The sequence below is a fragment of the Phaenicophaeus curvirostris genome, chromosome 22 (assembly GCF_032191515.1).
Source record: "Phaenicophaeus curvirostris isolate KB17595 chromosome 22, BPBGC_Pcur_1.0, whole genome shotgun sequence".
In the NCBI taxonomy this organism is placed as follows: Eukaryota; Metazoa; Chordata; class Aves; order Cuculiformes; family Cuculidae; genus Phaenicophaeus; species Phaenicophaeus curvirostris.
Window position 1 is genome coordinate 945,290 of NC_091413.1, and position 22,217 is coordinate 967,506.

At 48.1% G+C, this 22,217-nt stretch overlaps 2 protein-coding genes across 2 annotated transcripts; one reads left to right on the forward strand and one right to left on the reverse strand.

Moving 5' to 3' along the window:
• Positions 1-309: 309 nt before the first annotated feature.
• Positions 310-15,006, forward strand: WRAP73 (WD repeat containing, antisense to TP73). The gene is made up of 12 exons (XM_069874611.1): positions 310-448; positions 1,326-1,478; positions 2,028-2,144; positions 8,001-8,073; positions 8,965-9,068; positions 9,931-10,017; positions 10,846-10,980; positions 11,072-11,149; positions 12,461-12,566; positions 13,080-13,205; positions 13,679-13,870; positions 14,565-15,006. The coding sequence occupies exons 1-12, from the start codon at positions 380-382 to the stop codon at positions 14,672-14,674; spliced, it is 1,350 nt and encodes a 449-aa protein (XP_069730712.1). The 5' UTR covers positions 310-379; the 3' UTR covers positions 14,675-15,006.
• A 148-nt stretch (positions 15,007-15,154) lies between these two features.
• TPRG1L (tumor protein p63 regulated 1 like) lies at positions 15,155-20,610 on the reverse strand. Its single transcript, XM_069874477.1, has 5 exons — positions 20,407-20,610; positions 19,720-19,811; positions 18,341-18,517; positions 17,637-17,790; positions 15,155-17,064 (listed from the first exon to the last, which is right to left on the reverse strand). The coding sequence occupies exons 1-5, from the start codon at positions 20,608-20,610 to the stop codon at positions 16,870-16,872; spliced, it is 822 nt and encodes a 273-aa protein (XP_069730578.1). The 3' UTR covers positions 15,155-16,869.
• Positions 20,611-22,217: the final 1,607 nt, after the last annotated feature.

Here is a 22,217-nt window from a genome sequence, read left to right on the forward strand (position 1 = left end):
GGGCCGGCGCCACCGCCCCGCGTCTCATTAAACGGCTCATCTGCATAATAATGGCGTCCGCGGGGGGGCCTCGCGCCTGCTTCGGGACTACAACTCCCGGCGTGCCTCGGGGCAGCGCCGCGCGCTCTGATTGGCTGCTCGGCCAACCCGCTCCTGCCCCTTCCGTCCCGCCTCCCGCAGCGGGGTGGGGGCGCAGCGGTTGGACTACAACTCCCAGCGTGCCGCGCGGCGCGCCCCTCGCTTTGATTGGCTGTTCGGCCAAACCGCTCCCGCCCCTTCCGGCCACTTCCGGCCCGAGGCTGGGGAGCGGCGGGGGGCGGAGCGGGAGGGTTTGAATCGCGGCGCGGTCGCTGCGTCTCCCCTCCCGCCCCGCTTCACCATGAACTTCTCGGAGCTGTTCAAGCTCTCCGGGCTGCTCGGCAGGTTCTCCCCCGATGGCAAATGCCTGGTGAGTAGAGGCCGTGGTGACGGGACCGCTGCCGCGCGGGCCGGGCCTGCGGGGAGCGCGGGGCCAGGCCTGAGGAGTTGGAGTTGTTCAGCCTGGAGAATAGGAGGCTGTGGGGGAGACCTGAGAGCAGCTTCCAGTGCTGAAAGGAGCTCCAGGAAAGCTGGGGAGGGGCTCTGGATCAGGGGGTGCAGGGATAGGATGAGGGGGAACCGCTCCCAACTGAAAGAGGGGAAATTGAGATGAGACCTCAGGAATAAATGTTTTCCTGTGAGGGTGGGGAGGTTGCCCAGAGCAGGGGTGGCTGCCCCATCCCTGGAGGGGTTCCAGGCCAGGTTGGATGGGGCTTGGAGCCCCTGATGCAGTGGGAGGTGTCCCCGCCCATGGCAGAGGGTAGGACTGGATGAGCTTTAAGGTCTCTTCCAACCCAAACCATTTTATGTTTCTATAATTTTTTTTAAGTAGAATTAGTTACCCAGCAGTAGAGGAACAAAGGAGGACTATTTTTATTCCTAGAACTTCTCTCCTGGTTTAACTGGTTTTGCTGTAGTTTGCAGTAGCGCATGTCAAGCCTTTCTGAAATCCAGGCTCATAGTTGTGTCTGTAGCTCATTAAAACAGCAGCAGCATGGTGTTCTGGAGTTGTGTCTCTCCAGCCGGGTTGGATGAGGACTCTCTTTATACATATAACTCCCCCTTCCATCCTGGTTTAACTAGTTCTCCTCTAGTGTGTAGCTGCTTGCATCAAGCCTGTCTAAAATCTAGAGTCCCAATGGGTCTGCATCCCATCAGGACTGCTTTCTGTCTCAGCATGGCAAAAATCACAGCTCTTGAGCCCGATGTTGGTGTGCTAGCTCAGTTTGGTTTTTGTTCCTGCACAGGCATCATGCGTGCAGTACCGTTTGGTGGTTCGGGATGTCAGCACCCTCCAGGTCCTACAGCTGTACACTTGCCTGGATCAGATCCAGTACATAGAGTGGTCGTCTGATTCCCTGTTCATATTGTGTGCCATGTACAAGCGAGGGATTGTCCAGGTAAGGACACAAGCAGGACTATGTTTCCTACTGGGAATTGTGAGTGAGAGCAAACACTAGTTCAACCCTTCTGCTAAATTGACTGATGTTGTTATTGATAATGCCCGGTTTGAGGATAACCCAACATGCTATTATTTCTAAAACCACAACAAACATCTTGTTTGAAAAAAAGTTAACATAAATATATTTATCGAAACACATCCAAGCTGGAGATTATCTCACTGGTTTCTTAGTTCAGTAGGACATAAATGCACAAAAACTTGTTAAATGGACTAAAACTGCTTTTTAAGAGTTGGACATTCAGAATATTTGTCACAGGGGGAAAAAAAAGCCCAAACCACTACGATTTGTATTAACATGCAGAGGTGTGGGGCTTACTTTTGTAGTGGGATCCAGCGCCAGTCCTTCATGGCCAGAAGCTTTCGGAGGCTTCCTGACCTCTCTGGTATGCGACGCGGGAACCTCTTCTCAGCTGTAGCGTGTGCTTGTAAGCGGAGCTGTCAACGAGCCGTTCGTTCAGCGTGCAGTCTGGTTTCCTCTCTGCCCTAGGTCTGGTCCTTGGAGCAGCCCGACTGGCACTGTAAGATCGATGAGGGCTCGGCAGGATTGGTGGCTTCATGCTGGAGTCCGGATGGTCGTCACATTCTCAACACAACCGAGTTCCATGTAAGTGTGAAGTCATGGTGACTCTTGATGGTATCAGATGTTACCGTCTGCTCTTTGCCCCTTAAAATAACCTAAAGCTCTTAAAGCTGCAGTGGGTGTGAAGAATGTGCATATTCACACATGGGATCTAGGATCATTCCAGTTTAGATATTAGTTATTCTGTTAACACTTTATCCTCGTGTTTCTTGTGATAAGATAGAAAATGGATGCTTAGCTTTGGAGGTAAAATTATACATTTAAGACAAGTGTAGGGACAGCTGGCATTCATTAGAACAATTTTAGGAATCAAATGTGGTGTTTGTATCTCAGGGAAGGCTCAGGATTTCTAGCAAAAACCAAGCCATAGACCTTTAAGTGGCTGTGAGATTAAAAAATATATTTTTAGGTTTATTGAGCTATGAGATGGTATTTAGATCCAGATCCTGGAAATACAATCGTGATTGTTTGATTTTACACGTTTTTTTAAGTGTTGGGGGTCTGGCTGCTGTGGGTGGAACCACCTGCAGAAGTGAAATTAAAAACACCTATAAATGCATATTGATAAGGGCTGTGTCCTGGAGCCTGTACTAAAGGAGAATACAAATTGGTTTGTGGATGCTGTGTATGGGGCTCATTGGAAGGGCTGTAGAAGTTAAACTCTCCACCTTCTTGGTCTTTGGAGTTGGGGAGTTATTTAGTACAATGGTGAACATTCAGAAAATAGGGGAGAACTACATGCAAGGCACTTTTCTCTTGGCTGTATTTACTCTTATCAAAGCTGTAGGTGGGTTTTAGATGACAGGTTATTGTGTCATAACCCTTGCTAGCACCAAGTTCAAATGTTACACTGCAGTAACTTTCCCTTTTTTTGTGCAAATCCCCATGTCAGTGGAATATGGATGGGGAAATTTGTTGTCTGTGTGTGCAGACTGGAGTCAGTGCAAATGCTGTTGTTCTCAAGGGAACCGGTGCTGAAGCTTGCTTGCAGCTAGTGTGGTTCCTGCTGCACACGTGGTGGAGTTCCCCGGCCAGGGTGTTCAGTGCTGACTGGGGTAGGGAGTTTCTGGCTATAAAGCAGTCTTTTTTTTCCATTGCCCTGCCCCTTTAGATGGTGGGTTATAAGGAGGGATGAATTTAGGCCTTAGTTTTCCTAGAAATGGGTCACCCTGACGGTGATTAGAGTAAAAAAATGAGCCCAGAATTCTCAGCTGAAGCCTGTGAAGCTGTGCCTGGTGGTCAGGCAGGAGCGCTGTGGTTGGAAACCCACACTGAGGGCTGGGGCTGTGTGCTGCAAGCGAGTATCTCATGGCATGCGCGTGTGGGGGTGGACTAGCGAGTATTTGTTGCCTCCCAACAGAACTTGGTTTGACCTTAGAGGATTTCATTAAGCCTTTGCCAAGTTGGCATCTGTGTTGGGATAGACTTTCTTTCCAGCTGTAAGCAGGTTGCTAAATTAGCTTTTGTCAGACAGCTGCCTGGGTTGTGCCGGTGTCTGTGTGGTGTTTACTCTTCCTCGGCTAAATCCATAGTCTGGGAGGACAGACGTGCATGGTGCTCAAGACAGAAACTGTCCAGATACTTAATATTGGAGTGAGAAGGGGTCAGAATAGCTGCAACTTGATTTTCCATCACCTGGTTGTTTAAACTGAGCTAGAGTACGGTTCTGTTAGGAAAAGCAGGGGCTTTGGAGGAAATGGAAGTACTTTTTTTCTCATTTAACCAGTCAAGAGCAAATCTAAATTAGTCGGAAAATCATGTTCTGAGAGGCTGCTGCACAAAGTCTGTCTGGAATCTGAAATAGCTGGAGCACCATGTTAATTCTATCGATTCCTGTAGTGCATTGGGAGGCAGCTTGTCCTGTAGCAATCATTTGTTACTAATTTTGTGGTGGGTGCTTCCCCTCTTGCTGAAATCCGCTCTGTGAGGCGGTTCTGCATACCTGCAGTGCACAACACAGCGAGCTGTTTGCTGGAGGATTCTGTGTTATCAGTGTCTGCCATGGAAGCTGTACCAGGTGTCCCTCCACTTACAGCGCTGCCAGTCTACCTGATCACAGATGCTTGTAGAGTTCAAACAAGAGCTGCAGGTAAAAGAGCAAATGGATCTGCTGCTTCCTCATTACTTATGTTTTATGGTAATGCTGCTGATCTTCAGGCTTTTTGTTCCTGAGTGTTTCTTTTAAGAGCCACACTTATAATCCACGTGTTATTCTTTTTCTAGTTCTGGGTTAGGTCCAGAGCACTAAGGAGTCTCTTCCAACTGCAGCAGGAGGGAAAAGAAGTGTACGTTTCTGTGTATTGGAGCTAATCCTTAGTAACTGTAAATGGCTGCGTTGGCTGAAAAATGCTTTCTGTCGAGGAATGTGCTCTGAATAATCTTCTGAAATCCAGTGCTGACAGACACTGCTATGTAAGGAGGCCCTGTGACCCAGTCAAGTCTGGGACAAAAGTTGACAGTCATTTGAGATGCAAGGTTGTTTAAAAGTGTGTCTTTATCTGTTGAAAATCGCCAGTCTTACACCTGCCTGTAGCTGTCAACATTGGGACACAGTCCTGAACCCAGCACTGGAGACTGTTTATCACGTTACCATCTAAATACTTTTTATTTCTCAGCTGTTTTTAGGCTATTTTAAAAATGCTGCTGCTTTTGGTTTGGTTTTCCACTGCAAAACAACAGCTGAAAACTTCTCAGACACCATTATCATTAGGATTTGGGTTTGACAACTCCACTTAATCTACAGAGAAAATGCCCATCAAAGTGATCTGGGAAGAAGTGCCTGCTGCAGGCGTGATTGACCACGGTCTGTTCTCCTGCTGTAAGAGCAGTTGTCCCTTCCCCACAGCGTCTCTGAGGAAATCAAATAAGAGCAATGCAATTTATGGTGATTTTTGAAGGGTTTGACTTCCTTTTTTTCACCATTTTATGTTTCTCTCTGTCATATCTGCTAGCTGTGACACAATCTTTCTTGGACTGGTTTATGTTGGCAGCTTGGGGCCTCCCCCTCCTCACAGGAAAATATTTCTTCCTGAGGTCTCATCTCAATCTCCCCTCATTAAGCTTAAAACTGTTCCCTCTCATTCTGTCCCTGCACTTCCTGATAAAGAGCCCCTCCTCAGCTTTCATGTGGGCAGATGTAGGTTTAGATAGAGTATGATGGTGAAGAGCTTTGGTTATCAAAGGGCTGTGTGCACTAGGATGATAACAGGTCTTGTGTTGGAAGGTGTATTTTGTGGGGTGTTCTGTAGAGGGGTGCAAACATCCCGTAGGGTACATTGTGTTCTGTGGTCTCGCCCCCGTTCTGCAAAGGCATTATTAAACCATACGTGCTAGAAATGAAGTGTTAGGGGGTGTGAGGCAACACAGTGCTGCTCCAACAACAGCAGTGTTTAATGTTGCTGAAGCTTTCAGTGTTGGTGAAGTGCAGCCTCAGCAGTTCAAGTGCAACGTGGCAAGAATTAACAGGGAAGGTGTTTGTATCTTCTCTGGGGTTTATAAAACCTGACCCTTTTGGGACACGTTCTGTCTGAGCAACAGAGGGCTGCACACAAGGATGGAGCAGAGGTGCTTGCAGAAAGACTTTTGAAGTGGGAGCTGTACTGACTTTTCTCTTCTGCATGGAGTCCTGGGCAAGGCAGGGGTGACAGTAGGAGCTCTGCACGTGATGTACTGTTTTTCACGTCCAGATGTTTTCCTCTTCTGACATCCTTGAGCTCCATGGGAGCAGTGAGATTGTGCCGTATTCTGAGGCTCTGAGCCAGCCTGCGTGGTCCTGGGTGGAAGCAGGCCAGGTGAGCTGAGTGTGAGGCCAGGTAGCAGCACAAATGTAAACTGGGATGCCTTTGTCAGGAGAAATTACAACCCAGGCCTCAGCATCTGAAGCTCGCAGCTGCTAAGCTCGTATTAAGTGGCTGCAGAATGTGTGTTGTGTATGCTGCGTGTTTTGGTTGAGGGAGGAACAGCAGTGAGCGCATTTAACGCTGCAGTTAATAGGAGCAAGCAGCATATCACTGTTGCAGTTGCTGTAGAAGAATGTGAGTAGGCATCGTGTTGGTATTTTTAAAGTAAATCTTGCCTGAGGAGCAGCCTAACAATGCGATATTTTTGTGTGTCCGGAAGTGAGCAGTCGTAGTGATAAAACTTGATTAATGTTGTTTGTCTGGTGGATTCCTCTAGGATGTGCTACCCTTAACGGTGGTGCTACACATGTCTGGTTGTGTTTTCCTACCCCTATAATAAAGGCAGAAAGTAATAACCACTGCATTAAATAATGGTCCAATACCTTTTCCAACTTGGGACAGCAGACTGGAATCTGACCCGGCCTTGCTGTTTTCCTGTAGTGAATTGAAAACCCCCGTATTTCTGAGTTGTCTCTCCAAATCTCAGTTTTTTTTCTGTAGATAAACCAGCAGCAGCAGGGAGGACAGCTCATGCAGCTCACTTACTGTGGAACTCCACACATCTCTGGAGGCAGCAGCATTTATCAGGATTCTGTAACTTGGTTTGAGCACCATGTCAGTTACTTGAATCATGCTTTCTAGTGAAAAAGTTAATGTCAGCACTGAAAAAGCCCTCCAAGTCCTGTTGCACTGCACAGTCTATGACGTTGCCATCTAGAACAGTTATATAGGAAGCCACTTCAGAGTCTTGACACCATTGAACAGTAGCAGTTAATTCAGAGAAGGAAAATGCGTGTCATGGACAACCATGAAGTGGAGGTAGCAGAAATTTCCTCCCCTGGCTGCTGTCAATCGGTCTGTCTGATGCCAGAGGGTGTTGAGAGGGTGGACAGTGCTGAGGTTTTACTAGCAGGATGGATCAGAACTACTTTTGTTGTTTGTAGTTTAGAGAAAAGTAGCTCTGTGACTTGAGTGCTTTGTTGCAAAAATAGTTTCACCTGTGCCTCTCCTGGAATCTCCTACCTTGGCACAATGAGATATAGGAAAACAGAAGAAAACACCCTGGAAACATCCCTTGCTCCAGATATAAACACCAAGATTCACATGCTGCACTGCTCAATGCACACATGTCTGGTGCTGCTGCCGTTGTCAAGGGAGAGGAAGTATTTGTTTTTAATTGAATAATCTGCAGATGGCAACGTGGAGCTTCCAGAATGCAGGCTGTGACCTTGAGGTACAGAGAGGCTCCTTTGGCAGCTGGCTGCCTTCTCTGCAGTTCTTGTGGTTTATGGCTGCACAGGCCTCCAGAAATACCCCAAACTAGATGTCTAGTGCCTTGCTCTGCATACCAGCTTTTGGTTCTTCTCTAATGCTTTCAGTAGTTCCCTAACGTGGCCTCCTTGTGGGTAAATGAGGTGGGAAGAGCAAAATGGGAATTTGCTGTCTAAGCAGAGTTGTCTAAAAGGTGACAAATACGGCACAATTTTCATACTTAGTAGCCTCATCCCAAGAGACACAATCTTCTGAAGAAGCTCTAAGGTCTTATCCATTCATCAATGCAGGAAACTTCTCATCTATTCCAGGTTCTGTGATGAAAGAAACTTCTTCCAACAGGAAAGTGTCTGTGTGGGATACACTGGCAGTCATGTAGCAGTGGTCACGCCAATATCAGTAACTTTAATTGTAATGGGGATCTTTTCTCCATATCGGTGTTCTCTCTCTCATACCCCTCTGGAGAGTTCAGAGGGCCTGCACTGTTAATTTGGAATTGGTAACCCCACTGACTGAGAGTAGGTGGGAGATAATTCCAGGCAGTTACTTCCTAGGGCTCTGGGTTTAAGCTACACAGAATAGCTGCAAAGTTTAATTATTGGAAGCTGTATTGATCATCTTTGCGCTCCTGAAATGAGTTTATGGGTTTCTATTTACTATTTTTATCTACAAAGATAAACAAATACTTCCTTGTGTCTCCCTCTGTCAGCTGCGGATAACTGTGTGGTCCCTGTGCACCAAATCAGTCTCTTACATCAAGTATCCCAAAGCCTGTCAGCAGGGTAAGTGTCACAGATCCAAGATGTGGATGGTGTTCTTTAGCAGGACAGGAAGGGGAAAGTGAATTTGCTGTGTATTGGTGAAATGTGTGTTTGGGAACAGGCTCTGGCATCCTCCCTGCTGAGGGGTCAGCTCCCCCATGAGTGCACCTCTCAGAGATCTGTACCTGTGTGCCTGCAAGTGCACCAAGACAGGTGCTAGGGTGGTCGTATTCCTGCTGTGAATGAAGGATTGCATCCCATCTGTGCGCCTGTTCTTCAAGCACATGGCTTTCTCTTGTCTTCAACTTTGAAGGGTCCTTGAAGACATTACATTAAGTTACAAAAAAATATACTAATCCAAAGTGGCCTTTGTTGTCTCTTAAACAAGAAAAGTTTGGAAAGGGAAGCCCCTGTAAGGACTGTCCAGCCACATGATTGTGGCCTGCAATTCCCTTCCCGGGGCTGATACATGGTGACATCCCATATATGATAAAGACAGTGATGTATTGGATATAAAATAAGAGTGGATGAGGACCAACACCTGGAAGTTGGTGGAGCACCAGTGGTTGTGTAACTGATCCATTTAGCCTGACTGAACAAGCTGGCTGTTTGAAACCTGTGGGGTTTACATCACAGCTGTCTGTCAGTAATCAAACACGGGTTTTGAAGCACGCTGGAGTTGTGCAGTAGCTGTGAAGCTGCATCATTAGCAGTAGCACCATCTGGGTTCAAGAACAGCAAACGATTAAAACTATGCATTGCCTCAATTAATGTGATCTTCTTTGAAGATGCTTTTCCTTCTCTTATTACTTCTTTGAATTGGGAGTTACTGCTTTTCATTGAAGAATTGTCAGCTCTTCTGTCTCGCTTTCACTCTCTCTTTGTTTTTAATTAACTCTGTCTCTTTGACAGGGATTGCTTTTGCCAAGGACGGCCGCTACATGGCAGTCGCAGAAAGACGCGACTGCAAGGACTTCGTTAGCATCTTTGTGTGCAGCGACTGGCAGCTGCTGAGGGTGAGTTACGTCTTTGACTTCTGCTGCCTGTGCATAGGCTACCAGCACACGCGGCTTTAAACTCAGTCGCTTTGGTTTTCTGGCTTTAGACTTGTCAGGGCATTTTCTCTCTAGCGTCTGGCTCCTTTCTTGGCCTGCAGGCACACTTCTGTAGCTGCTTTCTGCTCAGGAGGTCAATATGTACTATGTATGTGCCTAAAGAACTTCTGATGGAATGCAAAGCTCGCCTTTAGATTCTTGCATGAGCTTATTTACGATAAACTATGCTATGTTAATAATAATGAAAGCATCAAATGCTTGATAAAGAGGTCATTTGGAATGTAGGAAATAATTTTCTTTTATTTTCCGTTCAACAATGAGATGAGCCTGCGAAGGATGCACACTAGTGAGTTTGGGGAACCAAATGGATTTGAGAACCTAAACCCCAGTCAGAACTAGTCCATACCTAGCGCTGCCTCTGGCTCAGGAATTCTGAGCCTCACTAGAGACAGCAAAGTTTGGAAGTGCCACTAAATGCTTGTCTTGTTCCTGAGCTCTTCCCTAATGATCCTGTACTGGACTTTCTGAGGCAAGGAGTTAAGATAGCTAAATTTCTTCTCTGATTCAGTGTAACTACTTTTATTTTTATTATGAAGTGCTATTAATTTTAAGGTACAGCAGCTTTTTTCCTTTTCTGTAAAGGAAACCAAAGAAACAGTGAGCACAGAACACTGTTACAAAAGAAAATATTTGTTTCTACGGTAGCATAAAAGAGGGTCTTGCACAATCATAGTAGCCTCTAAAATGATAAAGCTGAGGATTGTGGCAACGGTATTTGTTAGAATAATACTTCAAGCGGGTTTGTTTTTTCTCTTTTGGGCAGCATTTTGACACTGAGACACAAGATCTCTTTGGGATCGAATGGGCTCCTAACGGCTGTGTCCTGGCAGTGTGGGACACGTGTCTGGAGGTAGGAGGAGAAAGCAGGTGATGTTCTTGGAGAGTTCAAGTTGTTTTGCAACTGCCATGCATACAGCAGTAACTAAAATAACCGGTGCTATAAACCTTTTTCTTTTAAACATGACAAAAGCTGAGCTGAAACCATGTAATGATAGTTGTACTGGTAATGGCTGACCTTACAAGTGTATGGCAAACTGTTACATAAATCTTTAATGGTGGCAAATTATTGTTTAACTTTCTTTCTAATTTATCTTGGTAAAAAAAACCTGCTTGTAAACATTGAGCAGCTGCTACTGAAATAATGATAAAAGAGTTGTTCTGTAAGGCTCTTCTACCATTTTACTTTACTCTGCACAGGAATTTTAGTTAAGTAAAAGTACTCATCCAGAAGTTAGCAAGGAATATATAAACTACTGTCCCCTCTGCTCTGAGTAGGTGAACTTCTAGTGTCCTCCTGTGGCCATAAAGTTGCGGGCAGCGTAGTCAAAGCCGGTAGCCCTGGGCTTGGCACGGTTGTAATGGCCCAGATCAGAGGGCTCGCAGAGGCTGAAGGTGCTTGAGAGGCTTCATCCGCGGCTGCTGTTGGAGTGTTGGGCTGGACAGGCCACTGCTCTGGCCTCGTGGGGTGTTTGTGCTCCTGGGGACAGTCTGGACGTGTTCCAAGAGTGCCAGGCTGGCAGCCTAGAGCCTCTTGTCTCAAGTCACAGATAAAAGACGGTGCCCTTTATATTTAACTTGCTGCATTTTAAGCAGGGGGAGTTTAGAAGGAATGGTTTTGCCTATCTGTGGCTTTTAACAATATTTGGTGGTCTCTAGAATTAATCTCTTTGTGTTTCAGTATAAAATCTTGCTGTACTCCCTCGATGGCCGACTGCTGTCTGCCTATCAGGCTTATGAATGGTCTCTGGGGATAAAATCGATCGCCTGGAGCCCCAGCAGTCAATTTCTGGCAATTGGAAGCTATGATGAAAAGGTAAAAAATGGGTTTATTTTCTCTCTTATTTTCTAAGCTGTTTGTAGAACTTTCTCATAACAGCTTTGTCTTGCAATACTTTTTGACTCAGGTGCGTATCTTGAACCATGTAACATGGAAAAAGATCACAGAATTTGAGCACCCAGCAACCATTGCCAACACCAAGACTGTAAGTATGAAACCAAAACAATCATGAGCAGTGGTTTGATGCTGCTGTTTGTGTCTGAAAGGTGCCAATAAATACATTCCATTCTGGAGACGTTGCTTTTCCCCTCCTCATGTAAATAGGGCTCGAGGAATTGCATGAGAATTTGGGGATGTAGGGAAAGTAGAGGAACCCTTTCAAGTCTGGTGGAATACACGTGCATGATCCTTTCAGCTTGCGCACTGATAGATTCTCAAGTGGCTTTGTCATCTGCCAGCTTATTTTGACGTGTATGGCGATTGTTTTACAGATTTGGGTATGCAGATGATGGGAAACTGAACATGAGAGGTTTTTCTCAGCTTTATACAATTCGTGACAGCCTTTGAACTGGATTGTGATCAGATTTATGTCTTGTACGTACAGGCTCACGCAGCTCACCTAGAGCATTTGCTGTCAACGTCTGTCATCATTTGTTTCTATCCTTGCATACACACATATGCAAGGCCCAACAGATTCTGGGCAGTTGGCAGCAGGCGGAGAACTGCAGCTTTTGTTCCAAAAATCACAAGCTGTTCTCGTCTGCCAAGGTAAAAAGAACAAACAGTGCAGCAGCAGGAGGGACTGCTCTTGCGTCAGGACAGAGATCCCATAACAGTTCACATATGTAGGCAGTAAGTCGGCAAAATTCACATGATCTGTGGTGATGCCTCTTACCCAGACACAAAATATGAGCCATTAGATGCACCTCAACAAAACTTCTCATGGCTGAAAAACACTCATGCTTTTACTGTTAAGTGTGAAATATAGAAAAGAAAACAAACAGACATAGCTCTGATAATCTCTGCTACACAGACAGGAATCACAGTGCTTTTGGTGCTTTTTATCCTGATGCTTCTGTTTGGGAACAATGTGTTGTAGGCATCCAATTGAAATAGTTCTGGTGTTTCCTTCTGCAATGTTACACTTTGGATTTATTTATGACAGTACTTGATTAAAAATTTTACTTGCAAAAATGAACTCTTCCCACGTGATGAAGGTCATGTATTGTACTACCAAGTTTAGCTCTTGGGAGTGAGGGGCAGTCTGGCAGGTTCGTTCTCCATAGACCTCAAGGTTCATTTATTTGTCACGGGAGTTTTTCTGGTTGTGGTTTCAAGTGATTGAGAATGCTGGATTTAGCCTTTGCCTGCTGAATCCCTTTCCTCTCTTAATGAACGTGGGAATGTGGAGGGATAATACACTTGGAACGGAGTCCATGAGATTTGGAGGATTTGATAACAGCCAATGTTAAAATTCTGAGGCCCTTGTGTAGAACTCTCACTTGTTTCTTTGCAGATTGTGTATAAGGAAGTGGAGAAATCTCCATCTGCGGAAACAGAGAGACTTTCCTTCCCTCCATCAAGAGCATTGTCAAGTTCTCGGTTCAGCACACAGAGTAAATGTAAGCCAAACTTTATTAAAATGAGACACTCGAGTTTGGTTTGTGAAGTCTTTTTATCAGGAAACATTTATAGGCAGTGAGCTCTGTCCACATGAGCTCTGCCTCTTTGACATTGGGCTGGATCCTCTGGACACTGTTCTCGAGGCTCCTGGTTAACTGGAGAGCTCCAAGGGCAGTGAGCACCCCACTAGAGGGGATGCTGCCTGTGTTGGGGGTTGGAGGCAGTTGAGGACTGCTGGGATGTTGTAGAAAAGAGCTGTAAGTGCAGAAATAGCAGCCAGGTCTTGGCCTTGGAGTTGGGGCAAAAGTTGTCTTGCCATTGTGTGTATTCTTTCTGATTTATTCAATCTGTGCAAAACATTTCAAGTTTTTGATTAGAACATGTTGGAAATGAGTAGAATTATGATCCTGCCCTGTAAAATACTTCAGAAGAGTGGGATTTTTAACACTTGGGATTTAAATATTTTGCTTGCTCGTGTTTGTGTAGTAAAGTCCTCTTGTTTCAAATTCCAGATGATGTTTCCCAGGTGCCAGTTTCTTTACACCACATCAAACCAGTTGCTGACAGGGCGAATCCCAAAATGGGAGTTGGGATGTTGGCATTCAGTGCAGATAACTGTTTCCTGGCGACCAAAAATGGTGAGTTCCTGCTGCCCTGTGTTAGGGAGACCTGGTCACCACATGGGGTGTGTTTTTCTTATAAGAAACGAGGACAGTTGGTGAAGTGTTCTGCACTATGGAAAGACTCATGGCCCTGTTAAAAATAATCTCTGTTGTGCAAACACATAACTACAGGGGAAACTCAGTGTGCGTAAAGAAAGAACTGTGAGCTGCCAGAACTGCTTCTCAGGGCACTGACTCAGTCTTGCCTTTGTATTTAATGGAAACAGTTTGCTTTTGTGTTTCTTCAAATGTGTGTGAGCTCCCTCTATTAGAAAATTAAGTGCATGAGCCCTTCCTCCTCCCTTGACAGCAATTGTCTTGCAAAAGGCACAGTTCCTCAGAGCCTGTAGCAGTGGGGCTTTTGGTTACCTCAAATAGCGAAAGTCATGGAATTAACATTTAATCTCTCCGCTCGGCAGATAACATACTGACAGATAATTTTCTGACAGATAACATTCCGAATGCTGTCTGGATCTGGGACATTCAAAAGCTGAAGCTGTCTGTAGTCCTAGAGCAGCTGTGTGCGATCCAGTCTTTCCAGTGGGATCCACGACAACCTCGCCTTGCTCTGTGCACGGGGAATAGCAAAGTCTACTTGTGGTCCCCAGCAGGATGTGTGTCCGTGCAGGTTCCAATGGAAGGTAAGGCTGTTCCCAGTAACCTCCACTAGCAGTCAGCAGCTGCTTGCTTACAAACTATTTTTCCATTTATAAATCAGTCTGAGCATCTATTTGTGTTAGAATGCCAAGTCTACAAAATCTATGGCTTGTACCTGGAGTACAAAGTAACTGTGGGTTTGGGGAGAAAGAGCGATGCAGCTTATCTGTACTGGGCAGTGTCTGCAGCTCCCAGAGAGGTGGATGGAGCCAGGCAGGTGTTAAGTCTCTTCTCACAAGTAACAAGAGATGGGATGAGGCCTCAAGTTGCACCAGAGGAGGCTTATATTGGGTATTGGGAAATATTCCTTCACTGGAAGGGTTGTTGAGCACTGGGAGAGGCTGCCCCAGGGCAGTGGTGGAGACACCATCCCTGGAGGGATTTAAAAGCCTGTGATACGTGGTGCTTAGGGACATGGTTTAGTGGTGGAGTTGGCAGTGTTAGGTTTATGGTTGGACTTGATCTTAAGTGTCTTTTCCAACCTAAACAATTCTGTGATTTATTGGCAAACGGATTGGCGTGACTGCAGCAGTAACAAAACCAAATGCCGTGCTAAGGCTCCTGGGGTGGGGAAGGTGGTTTTTGCTCTGTGTGTGTGACTGACTCCAGCTGCCTTCTCCTAGAGGAAGAGGACAGACTGTCAGCTCCTTGCTGACAAACCTCAATCTGTCTCTGCAGGTGACTTCCAGATTGTCTCTCTTTCCTGGCACTCTAGTGGAGACTCCATGGTGCTCCTAAGCAAGGACAACTTTTGTGTGTGCTACTTAGAAAGAGAAGAGGTAAAATAACATTTGCATTAAAAATGCTCACAAGTTTGAGGAAGAATGAGGAAAGGGGTCAAGCCCTGTTGCCCAACCTGAATATCTATTTAAGTTATTTATTTGAAGGAGTGTAACTGCACTGCAGTGTGCAGAGAACTGTAATCAAGTGATGTAGCAACTTGAGCATAGAGAATGATGTCTGGATGTCAAGAAGACTTAAGTATTGATGGAGTTGAACTTTCTATTCAGCGTTGTCAACTGCGAAACCTTATTTTCTAAACTTGTAGCTGCGTGTATATAATGTATAGCCATTATTTAAATTTTATAATGTCCAATAAATATTTTGGTAGTCACTAACTTTGTATGACTCAAACTGCAGCCCTGTGCTTCTCCATTCTGAAGTCTATTTTGTGAGTGATGGGATTGTGCAGCCATTTATCCCAGCCCTAGGGAACAGTTATTGGCACACTACCCTGTACAGCTGACATTTAAGTCTTCTCCAGAACAATAGATTTAACTGGTTTATTAAATGTTGTAGCAAAAGTAGGCACACCAGTAAGACACTTCCTAACAATCCAATTACTGTTAAAGCAAAACAAATTCTTTGTTCAGAAAGAAAATGAAGTAATTGGTAATAGCTTTGCTTTTCCAGACTGAGCTGTTAACTGGTGGCACTGCCTGGGCTCCGGTGGGTTTGTTATACTGAGTCTTCACGAGAAGGATCTGATAGTTTTAGAAACTGATAGTTTAGAGCAACAGATCACAGGGAACTGAAATAGAGGCTTCTGACCCAATCATCTGGTGCCAAATCAGAGTGGTTTGTTCAGCAGGGAAGGAGCAGTTGGACTGTCCTTTAGCTTTCCCCTGAGCCACCAGCCACGGTGTTCTCCACAGGGAGTGAGCCCGTTGTTAGGAGTTTATTGGATATTTTTTCTTTTGCTACTTAATTTCACAGCCTCAGTCTTCAAAAAATGAAAAGCAAAAAGAAAATGGAGCTGAAAAGTAACTTTACTGCAAGATTAATGAAAATTAAAGATACCTTAGAAAACACATTGAGAGGGGTGTGCAGCTCCTTGCATTCCATCACAGCTTCAGCTTTACGTAAGTTTAACAAACACGCATCTACTTTGAGTTCAAAAAACACCACTGCAGCTCAGCATTTATTCAGCATTGTAGTGGCACAGATTAATGCTTGGATAAAATGGCATGTAGAGAAGGGCATACACAACGGCAAAGCTTGTTAGAGGAACCTCCTGAGCAATTTCAGCTGGGTTCTCCCTTGCACTGCTTCTGAATTTCATTACTAGGCTTTTGTGTGAGGTTTAAGTACAAGAATGTATAAATCAAGACTGACAGAAAGTGCTTGGAGTTTTATATCTCTGTTAAAAAGCCTGGTACTACCCCTGTCCCAAATTAGAGTAGATTTAAAGAAAACTAAGAACATAAATCAAAATAGAATTCCTTTTTAGTTTTATAAATAATAGCTTTGAAGGGTAAATGCGTTTGAAGCTTCTGACGATACTCTCAAAAGAATCGATTCTGTGGCTGCAACAAGGAAACTCATAAGGAACAGGGAAGTTGGACTGTGTTCTTGGAGGAAGGAGGTGTTACAAAAAGCTGATAAACGCATATTCAGCCACATACTTCAGTTTACAAAAGCCATAGGTCACATACAACGCTTCAGAGCAGGTGGAGCAGGATCTGCTGACCCTGTTTTGCTAAAGAATGACAGACATGGCTTTCAGAACACTGAGCAGGCATTAATCAAAGCCTAAGACCATGACCATGAGTGTCTCTTTAAGCAACACAAATATATCCCAAGCACACCACAGGCTCTGACACCATACGCAGGGACACAGCTGTAACACGGCACAACTACTGCATCTGCCATGTCTGTGGAGTGTTTGTAGCAGATACCAATCACACTGAATTAACGGGGAGGAACACCTAGCAATGGAGTATCCCACTGCTCGCTAACCCTGGATAAGAACCAGTGAGAGCTATACAGTCGATACAAGAATGACATTGCCTTGTGCCTGCTTCAGCTTAACCTGACCTGGGCCTTCTCTGTAACAACGAGGGCCTCCAATTAGTTCTCCATCACCCCCCTTCTGTTACCCCACCTTCTTCTCTTTGATTACAAAGTATTCTGGCACAGCAGGGTCTCCCTAGGAGCCCAATATCAAATCACTTTCCCTTGAAATGATTAAGTGCAATCGGTTTTAAAATCCAATTTTGCCTCTTGTCATGGAGTAGCCAAGTTTGGCCTCATTGTTGATGAAGGACATCAGCCCCAGGTAGGTCTCAATGAGAAGAGGACGCTCCAGCACCAGCACGCCGTTAGCCCTCCCTGGCAGCGGACACTCCTTGTGTGCTTTCTTCACAGCCTGGATTAGCTGAGTTTTGAAGTTTTCCAACTGAAAGAAAAGAAAAGAAATCCCTGTTACATTTTCCCCTTGTTTAAAGAATTGCTAGGCAAGGAGTTGCTGCTGTGAATTGTGAAGGGTTAATGCTGTAGCTGTCACAGATCTCTCATACAATAATAAACCTTACATTCTGACATTTGACCTTGATGATGCAGCTCATTTTGTACCAGGACTGTGTTTACCTGCAACTCGAACACGGGCTGGATGTGTAACAGTTTACCAATAACCGATGTTGTTCCTGGATGAAGCCAGGCATCAGCCTGCAAGGTAAGAAGAGCAGGAACAGCACCAAGACCCATTTTACTTGGGGTTTGACAGCACTCTGTACCTCTGTAAGTTTCAGCTTCCTTCTTGTATAAACCCTTTCCAAGTGGTGGGCAGGAACTGACAGCTGTGCTGCCCTACGAGTCAACATCTGGAGAAGGGGGAAATGCAGCTGACAGCTCAAAGTTCTCTTTGATTTACCTGTTTCTGTTTGATTTACCTGCTGCATCTTCTCAAAATACTTTAAGTAGCCTATGAGAACAACAAGCTGTGCAGAACAGGAGAGGTGATGTCCTTACCAGGCAAAGGGATGCGATCTTCTCATCAGCATCTGCCATCGGATGTTCAGTGAAGGTGACGTACGGGATGTTTGTGGACCATGGGTTCCATCTGTTTATGAAGGAGGTGCGACTCTGCTTGTCCCACTGGATTCGAATGCCGGTACCTTCACGCCTGCCGTTGAAGACAGCAGAATTAACAAGGTAGGGCTTAGAGTCTTTGGGGCAAGTTTAATTTAGAAATGGGCTGTCTAGAAAAGACCTGCTTAAACCTGGAAGCTGAAAGGTGAGTTGGAAATTCAGTTCTTCCTCTAGAACAGCAGAAGAGTTCACCCCTGAAATATGCAGGGGTGTTTTTAAGCTGAGCGCGAGGGGGTTAAGCTTGTTAGACACTGAGGACACAAGGCTTGAGCTGTTTTGTGTGACCTGGCCTTTTCACGGGGATTCCAGTAATGCTGAGGTGGTTCTGCTGCCTCTCACTGCATTGCCTAGTGGCAAGGGACTGCTCCCCAATCTGTTCATCTTGCCTTGAGAGTCCCTGAGCAACTTGCTTTTAATGGAACCACTGACTGTTCCAGCAAAGCAGCAGCTCCTCTCGGATCTAACAAAGCTTCAGTAATTGTTTACAAAGCCATCTGGTTAGTGGCAAAGGCTGACAGCTCTGCTGGTTTACAATAACAACCCGAGAGCCACCGCACCGTTACTGCGTGGCCGTGCCAGCTTACTTGTTGAGGGATCTGGGTGGGAACTCGAACTCTCCGACCGAGATGGTGTCGACCGCGCTGAGGGCGATCCGCGTCACGTGCTGGCACTGCAGGCTGATGAAGTTGTATTTGCAGATCAGAAGGGACCAGTCCGTGATGAGAACGAGACGCTCCTTCTCGTTGTTCCAGTGGTCAACTCTGGTAAGAGAACACAGCTGAGCTCCAGCAGGTTGGGGGAGGCTAGGAGCACTTACCAGCTTGGTGGAGACACGAGATGCCAAGGAGAACAAACTGAAGGTTTAGTAACACTGCATTTTCCGTTCTGACCCTTGCTTTGAATAAGAAGGAACGGTAAGAGGTTGACTATCCCAACACAGGACAATACGAGGGAAGTCAGAATAAGTCTGAAGATTTTGAGAGGAGCTCTAGTGCTCCCTCATGTTACTGGAGAACAAATGCTGCTTAATGGTGTAAATGAGGCTGCATCACCTCTTCCATTGATTAACGGTGTGGGGGGAGCGTGTTGCCCAGAGCCGTGGTTGCTCCATCCCTGGAGGGGTTCAAGGCCAGGCTGGATGGGGCTCGGAGCCCCTGATCCAGTGGGAGGTGTTCCTGCCCATGGCAGAGGGTGGGACTGGATGGGCTGTGAGGTCCCGTCCATCGCAAACTGTTTCTTGGTTCTATGATTGGTGATCTAAACCCTTCGGTGGGTTGCACAGTGCAGGAAATGATGCAATACAGCCACCCTGGGCCATGCTGAAGCCACTGTGTCTGTTTTGCAAGTATTAGCGGAACGGAACGGGTGGGTTTGAAATGTGACAGTTGGGAATGAAGGTGCAGGCTTGGAACGGATACATGGGTTGTGAAGGAGCAGGCTGGAAACAAACGCACAGCTCAGGGAGGTGTGGGTCGGGAAGGTGCAGGTTTGGAACGAAGGTGTGGGTTGGGAATGGGCAGGTTGGGAACAAAGATGAGTTGGGAAGGCAGTGTTTGGGAACATGCTGGTTGGGGATGCATGGATTTGGAATAGGCAGGTTGGGAAGGTGCAGGTTTGGAACGAAGGTGGGGGTTGGGAATGAACGCGTGGATTGGGAAGGTGCAGGTTTGGACTGAACACAGGGGTTGGGAAGGGGTGGGTTGGGAAGGTGCAGATTTGGAACTAACACCCAGGTTGGAAACAGGCAGGTTAGAAAAGCGAAGGTTTGGAGCAAATGGAGAGGTTGTGGGTTTGGGATTAACAGAGATTGGGAACAGGGAGGCTGGGGAGGTGCAGGTTGGGAGCGAAGGGGCAGGGTGGAAAAGCGGAGGTTTGGAGCAGATGGGTGGGGGGGGAAGATGCTGGGTCTGGAGCGAGGGTCTGGGCAGGGGTGTCTGGGAGGTGCTGGGGCCCCGTTACCCACTCTGTGAGCAGCCAGACGCTCCGCACGTCCCCGTCCTCGCCGGGTGCCAGCGCGGGGCGGATCTCGCTGACGGCACGTTCGATGCTGCCAGGCTGCGGGCACAGAGCCGCGGGTCAGCCCGGACCCCCCCCGCACAGCCCCCCGGGCCCCGCACAGCCCCTCGGGCCCCTCACAGCCCCCCGGACCCCCCCCTCACGGCCCCCCCCTCACACACCCCCCCCGCCCCTCGGTCCCCCCCTGGACCCCCCACACTCCTCGGGCCCCAGACCCCTCACACCCCCTCAGGTGCCCCCTCACAGCCCCCCGGGCCCCCTCAGGACCCCCCTCACACCCCCTCAGGACCCCCCTCACACCCCCTCGGGCCCCTCCCTCCACCCCCCCCAGGCCCCTCACACCGCCCCCTCAGCCCCGGGCCCCCCCCACACCCCCTCGGGGTCCCCCTCCCACGCCCCCCCTCCCACCCCTCAGAGCCCCTCACATCCCCCCCCCGGAGCCCCTCACATCCCCCCCCGAACCCCCCCTCACACCCTCCTCGGGTTCCCCCCACACGCCCCCCCCCCCCTCCCTCCCGGGCCCCCCCCCACACATCCCCTCGTGCCCCCCTCACATCCCCCCTGGACTCCCACACCCCCCCGGTCCCCCCTCACCCCCTCTCCGTCCCCCCTCCCCCCCCGGTCCCCGCCGTACCCGGAACACGAAGAAGCGGCGCAGGTTCCCGGCGCGCGTGGCCGTGTGAACGCGGAGCGGCCGCAGGCGCTGAGGGGGGAGCGGCCGCCCCGGCCCCAGCGGCTGCAGCGGCTCCGGTAGCGCCGCCGCCCCGGCCCCAGCGGTCCCCCCCGCCGCCTCCTCCACCTCCTCCTCCTCCTCCTCGGCGTCCCGCAGCTGCAGCATCGCGGGGGAAGGGGCGGGGACCGCGGGGGCGGGGAGGGAAGGGGCGGGGATGGGGGGGTGAAGGGGAGGGGGGGGATGGGGCGGAAGGTGAGGAGGGGGATGCGGGGATGGGGTGAAATGGGACGGGGAGGGAGGGGATGGAGGGGGGGCAGTGGGGTGGGGGGGAGTGTAGGAAGGGGAACGGGGCAGGATGGGGTGGGAGGGGGTGATGGGGGATGCGGGGATGGGATAAAAGGGCGTGGGGAGGGAGGGGATGGAGGGGGTAATGGGGCAAGAGGGGCAGTAACGGGGGGCAAGGGGGTGTGGGGTAACAGGGTGCGTGGAAGGGGCGCAGGGCACACCTTGAATCCCATTCTCAGTGTCTGACCCCATGTCCACAAAGGGTTTGGAGGGGCTGGAGCGCGTCCAGAGAGGGAAATGGAGCTGGGAAAGGGGGTCTGAGGGAGCTGGGGCTGTTTGACGGGGAGAAGAGCGGACAGAGAGGGGGTCCCCTCGGTGCTGGTCCATATCCAGAGGATGGGGGCGGGAGGAGGGGGCCACGCTCTGCTCGGTGGTGCCCAGCGACAGGACAGGGGGCACCGAGCACAAACTGGAACGTGGCAAGTTCCATGTGAACGGGAGGAAAATCTTCTTCCCCGTGCAGGTGATGGTTAAATCGTGCTAGGGAATGAATGGCAAGTTCTTATTTATGTTTCTGTGGTCCCTGCTGTTATTGCAGATATTATCATCGCTATTTATGGAGCTGGATTGTATCTTTGACCCCCTTCCAGGGCTGTTTCACCCACAGCCAGGGGATGACATCTCCAGCAGGCGGTTGTGCTGGGAAATGGTACAAAATTGAAAGCGCATTAAATGGGCTTCACAGACAGCGTTGGGTTGCAGATATCCATCTTTCACATGTGCTTCACGAGTTCTCTGCTGTCCTCTCCGCAGCCTCGTTAAGTGGGAAACCTCATTGCTTTCTTTAAAGAGCAACTTAAACGGGAATTGTGGGGTTGGCTTGATGCTCGCTGACTTTGCACCGTGCTCAGAGCACAGTTTTCTGTCGGAGCCGTCCCTTCTCGCCTTGGCTGAGTTGTCTCCTGTCCAGGGTGGTCACCTGTAGCACAGCCTGGGAGCTGTGGATGGAGCATTAATCCACGTCCCTGGACACTGAGCTGTGTCCTGGAGAGGGAGCCACACTCCAGGCTCTGCCTGCCAGGCTCCCTTCGCCCCTGCCAGCCCTGTTTGGGTGCCCTGGTGCCTCACTGTGTCCGCATGTTCCACCTGGGCATCCCCTAAATCCAGGTCCTGCGTTCCCAGCACCGCGCTTGCCAAAGCGGGAGCCGAGGAGAGGATCAGGTAAGCGTGGGGAGAGCTGTTGGGTAGCAGCAGTCAGTTAGCACTGAAGGACTGGGAGCAGCCGTAGGGTTTCCAGCGGTACAAAACATCCTAGGTTTTAAAATTCTGACAGGAAAACAGAGGCCTGAATTTATTGTATCCTGGAGCTCTCTCTATCATTAAAAAGCATCTTTATGTGGTTGCCTTTCTTCTCCAGGAAGAATAGAAGATGATGTCTTCCCATCTGTTAAACTTGGCAGGTGCTTTACTTCTAAGTGGAAACTTTA

What these genes read in the sequence shown, in the direction of transcription:
- TPRG1L (XM_069874477.1), bottom strand. Translation starts at nt 20,610, where the DNA reads ATGCTGCAGCTGCGGGACGCCGAGGAGGAGGAGGAGGAGGTGGAGGAG. An exon ending in AGCGTCTGGCTGCTCACAGA is followed by an intron (nt 18,518 to 19,719) that starts GTGGGTAACGGG and finishes TTCTCTTACCAG; the next exon opens with AGTTGACCACTGGAACAACG. An exon ending in AGATCGCATCCCTTTGCCTG is followed by an intron (nt 17,065 to 17,636) that starts GTAAGGACATCA and finishes CTTTTCTTTCAG; the next exon opens with TTGGAAAACTTCAAAACTCA.
- WRAP73 (XM_069874611.1), top strand. Translation starts at nt 380, where the DNA reads ATGAACTTCTCGGAGCTGTTCAAGCTCTCCGGGCTGCTCGGCAGGTTC. An exon ending in TCAACACAACCGAGTTCCAT is followed by an intron (nt 2,145 to 8,000) that starts GTAAGTGTGAAG and finishes TCCCTCTGTCAG; the next exon opens with CTGCGGATAACTGTGTGGTC. An exon ending in GCGACTGGCAGCTGCTGAGG is followed by an intron (nt 9,069 to 9,930) that starts GTGAGTTACGTC and finishes TCTTTTGGGCAG; the next exon opens with CATTTTGACACTGAGACACA.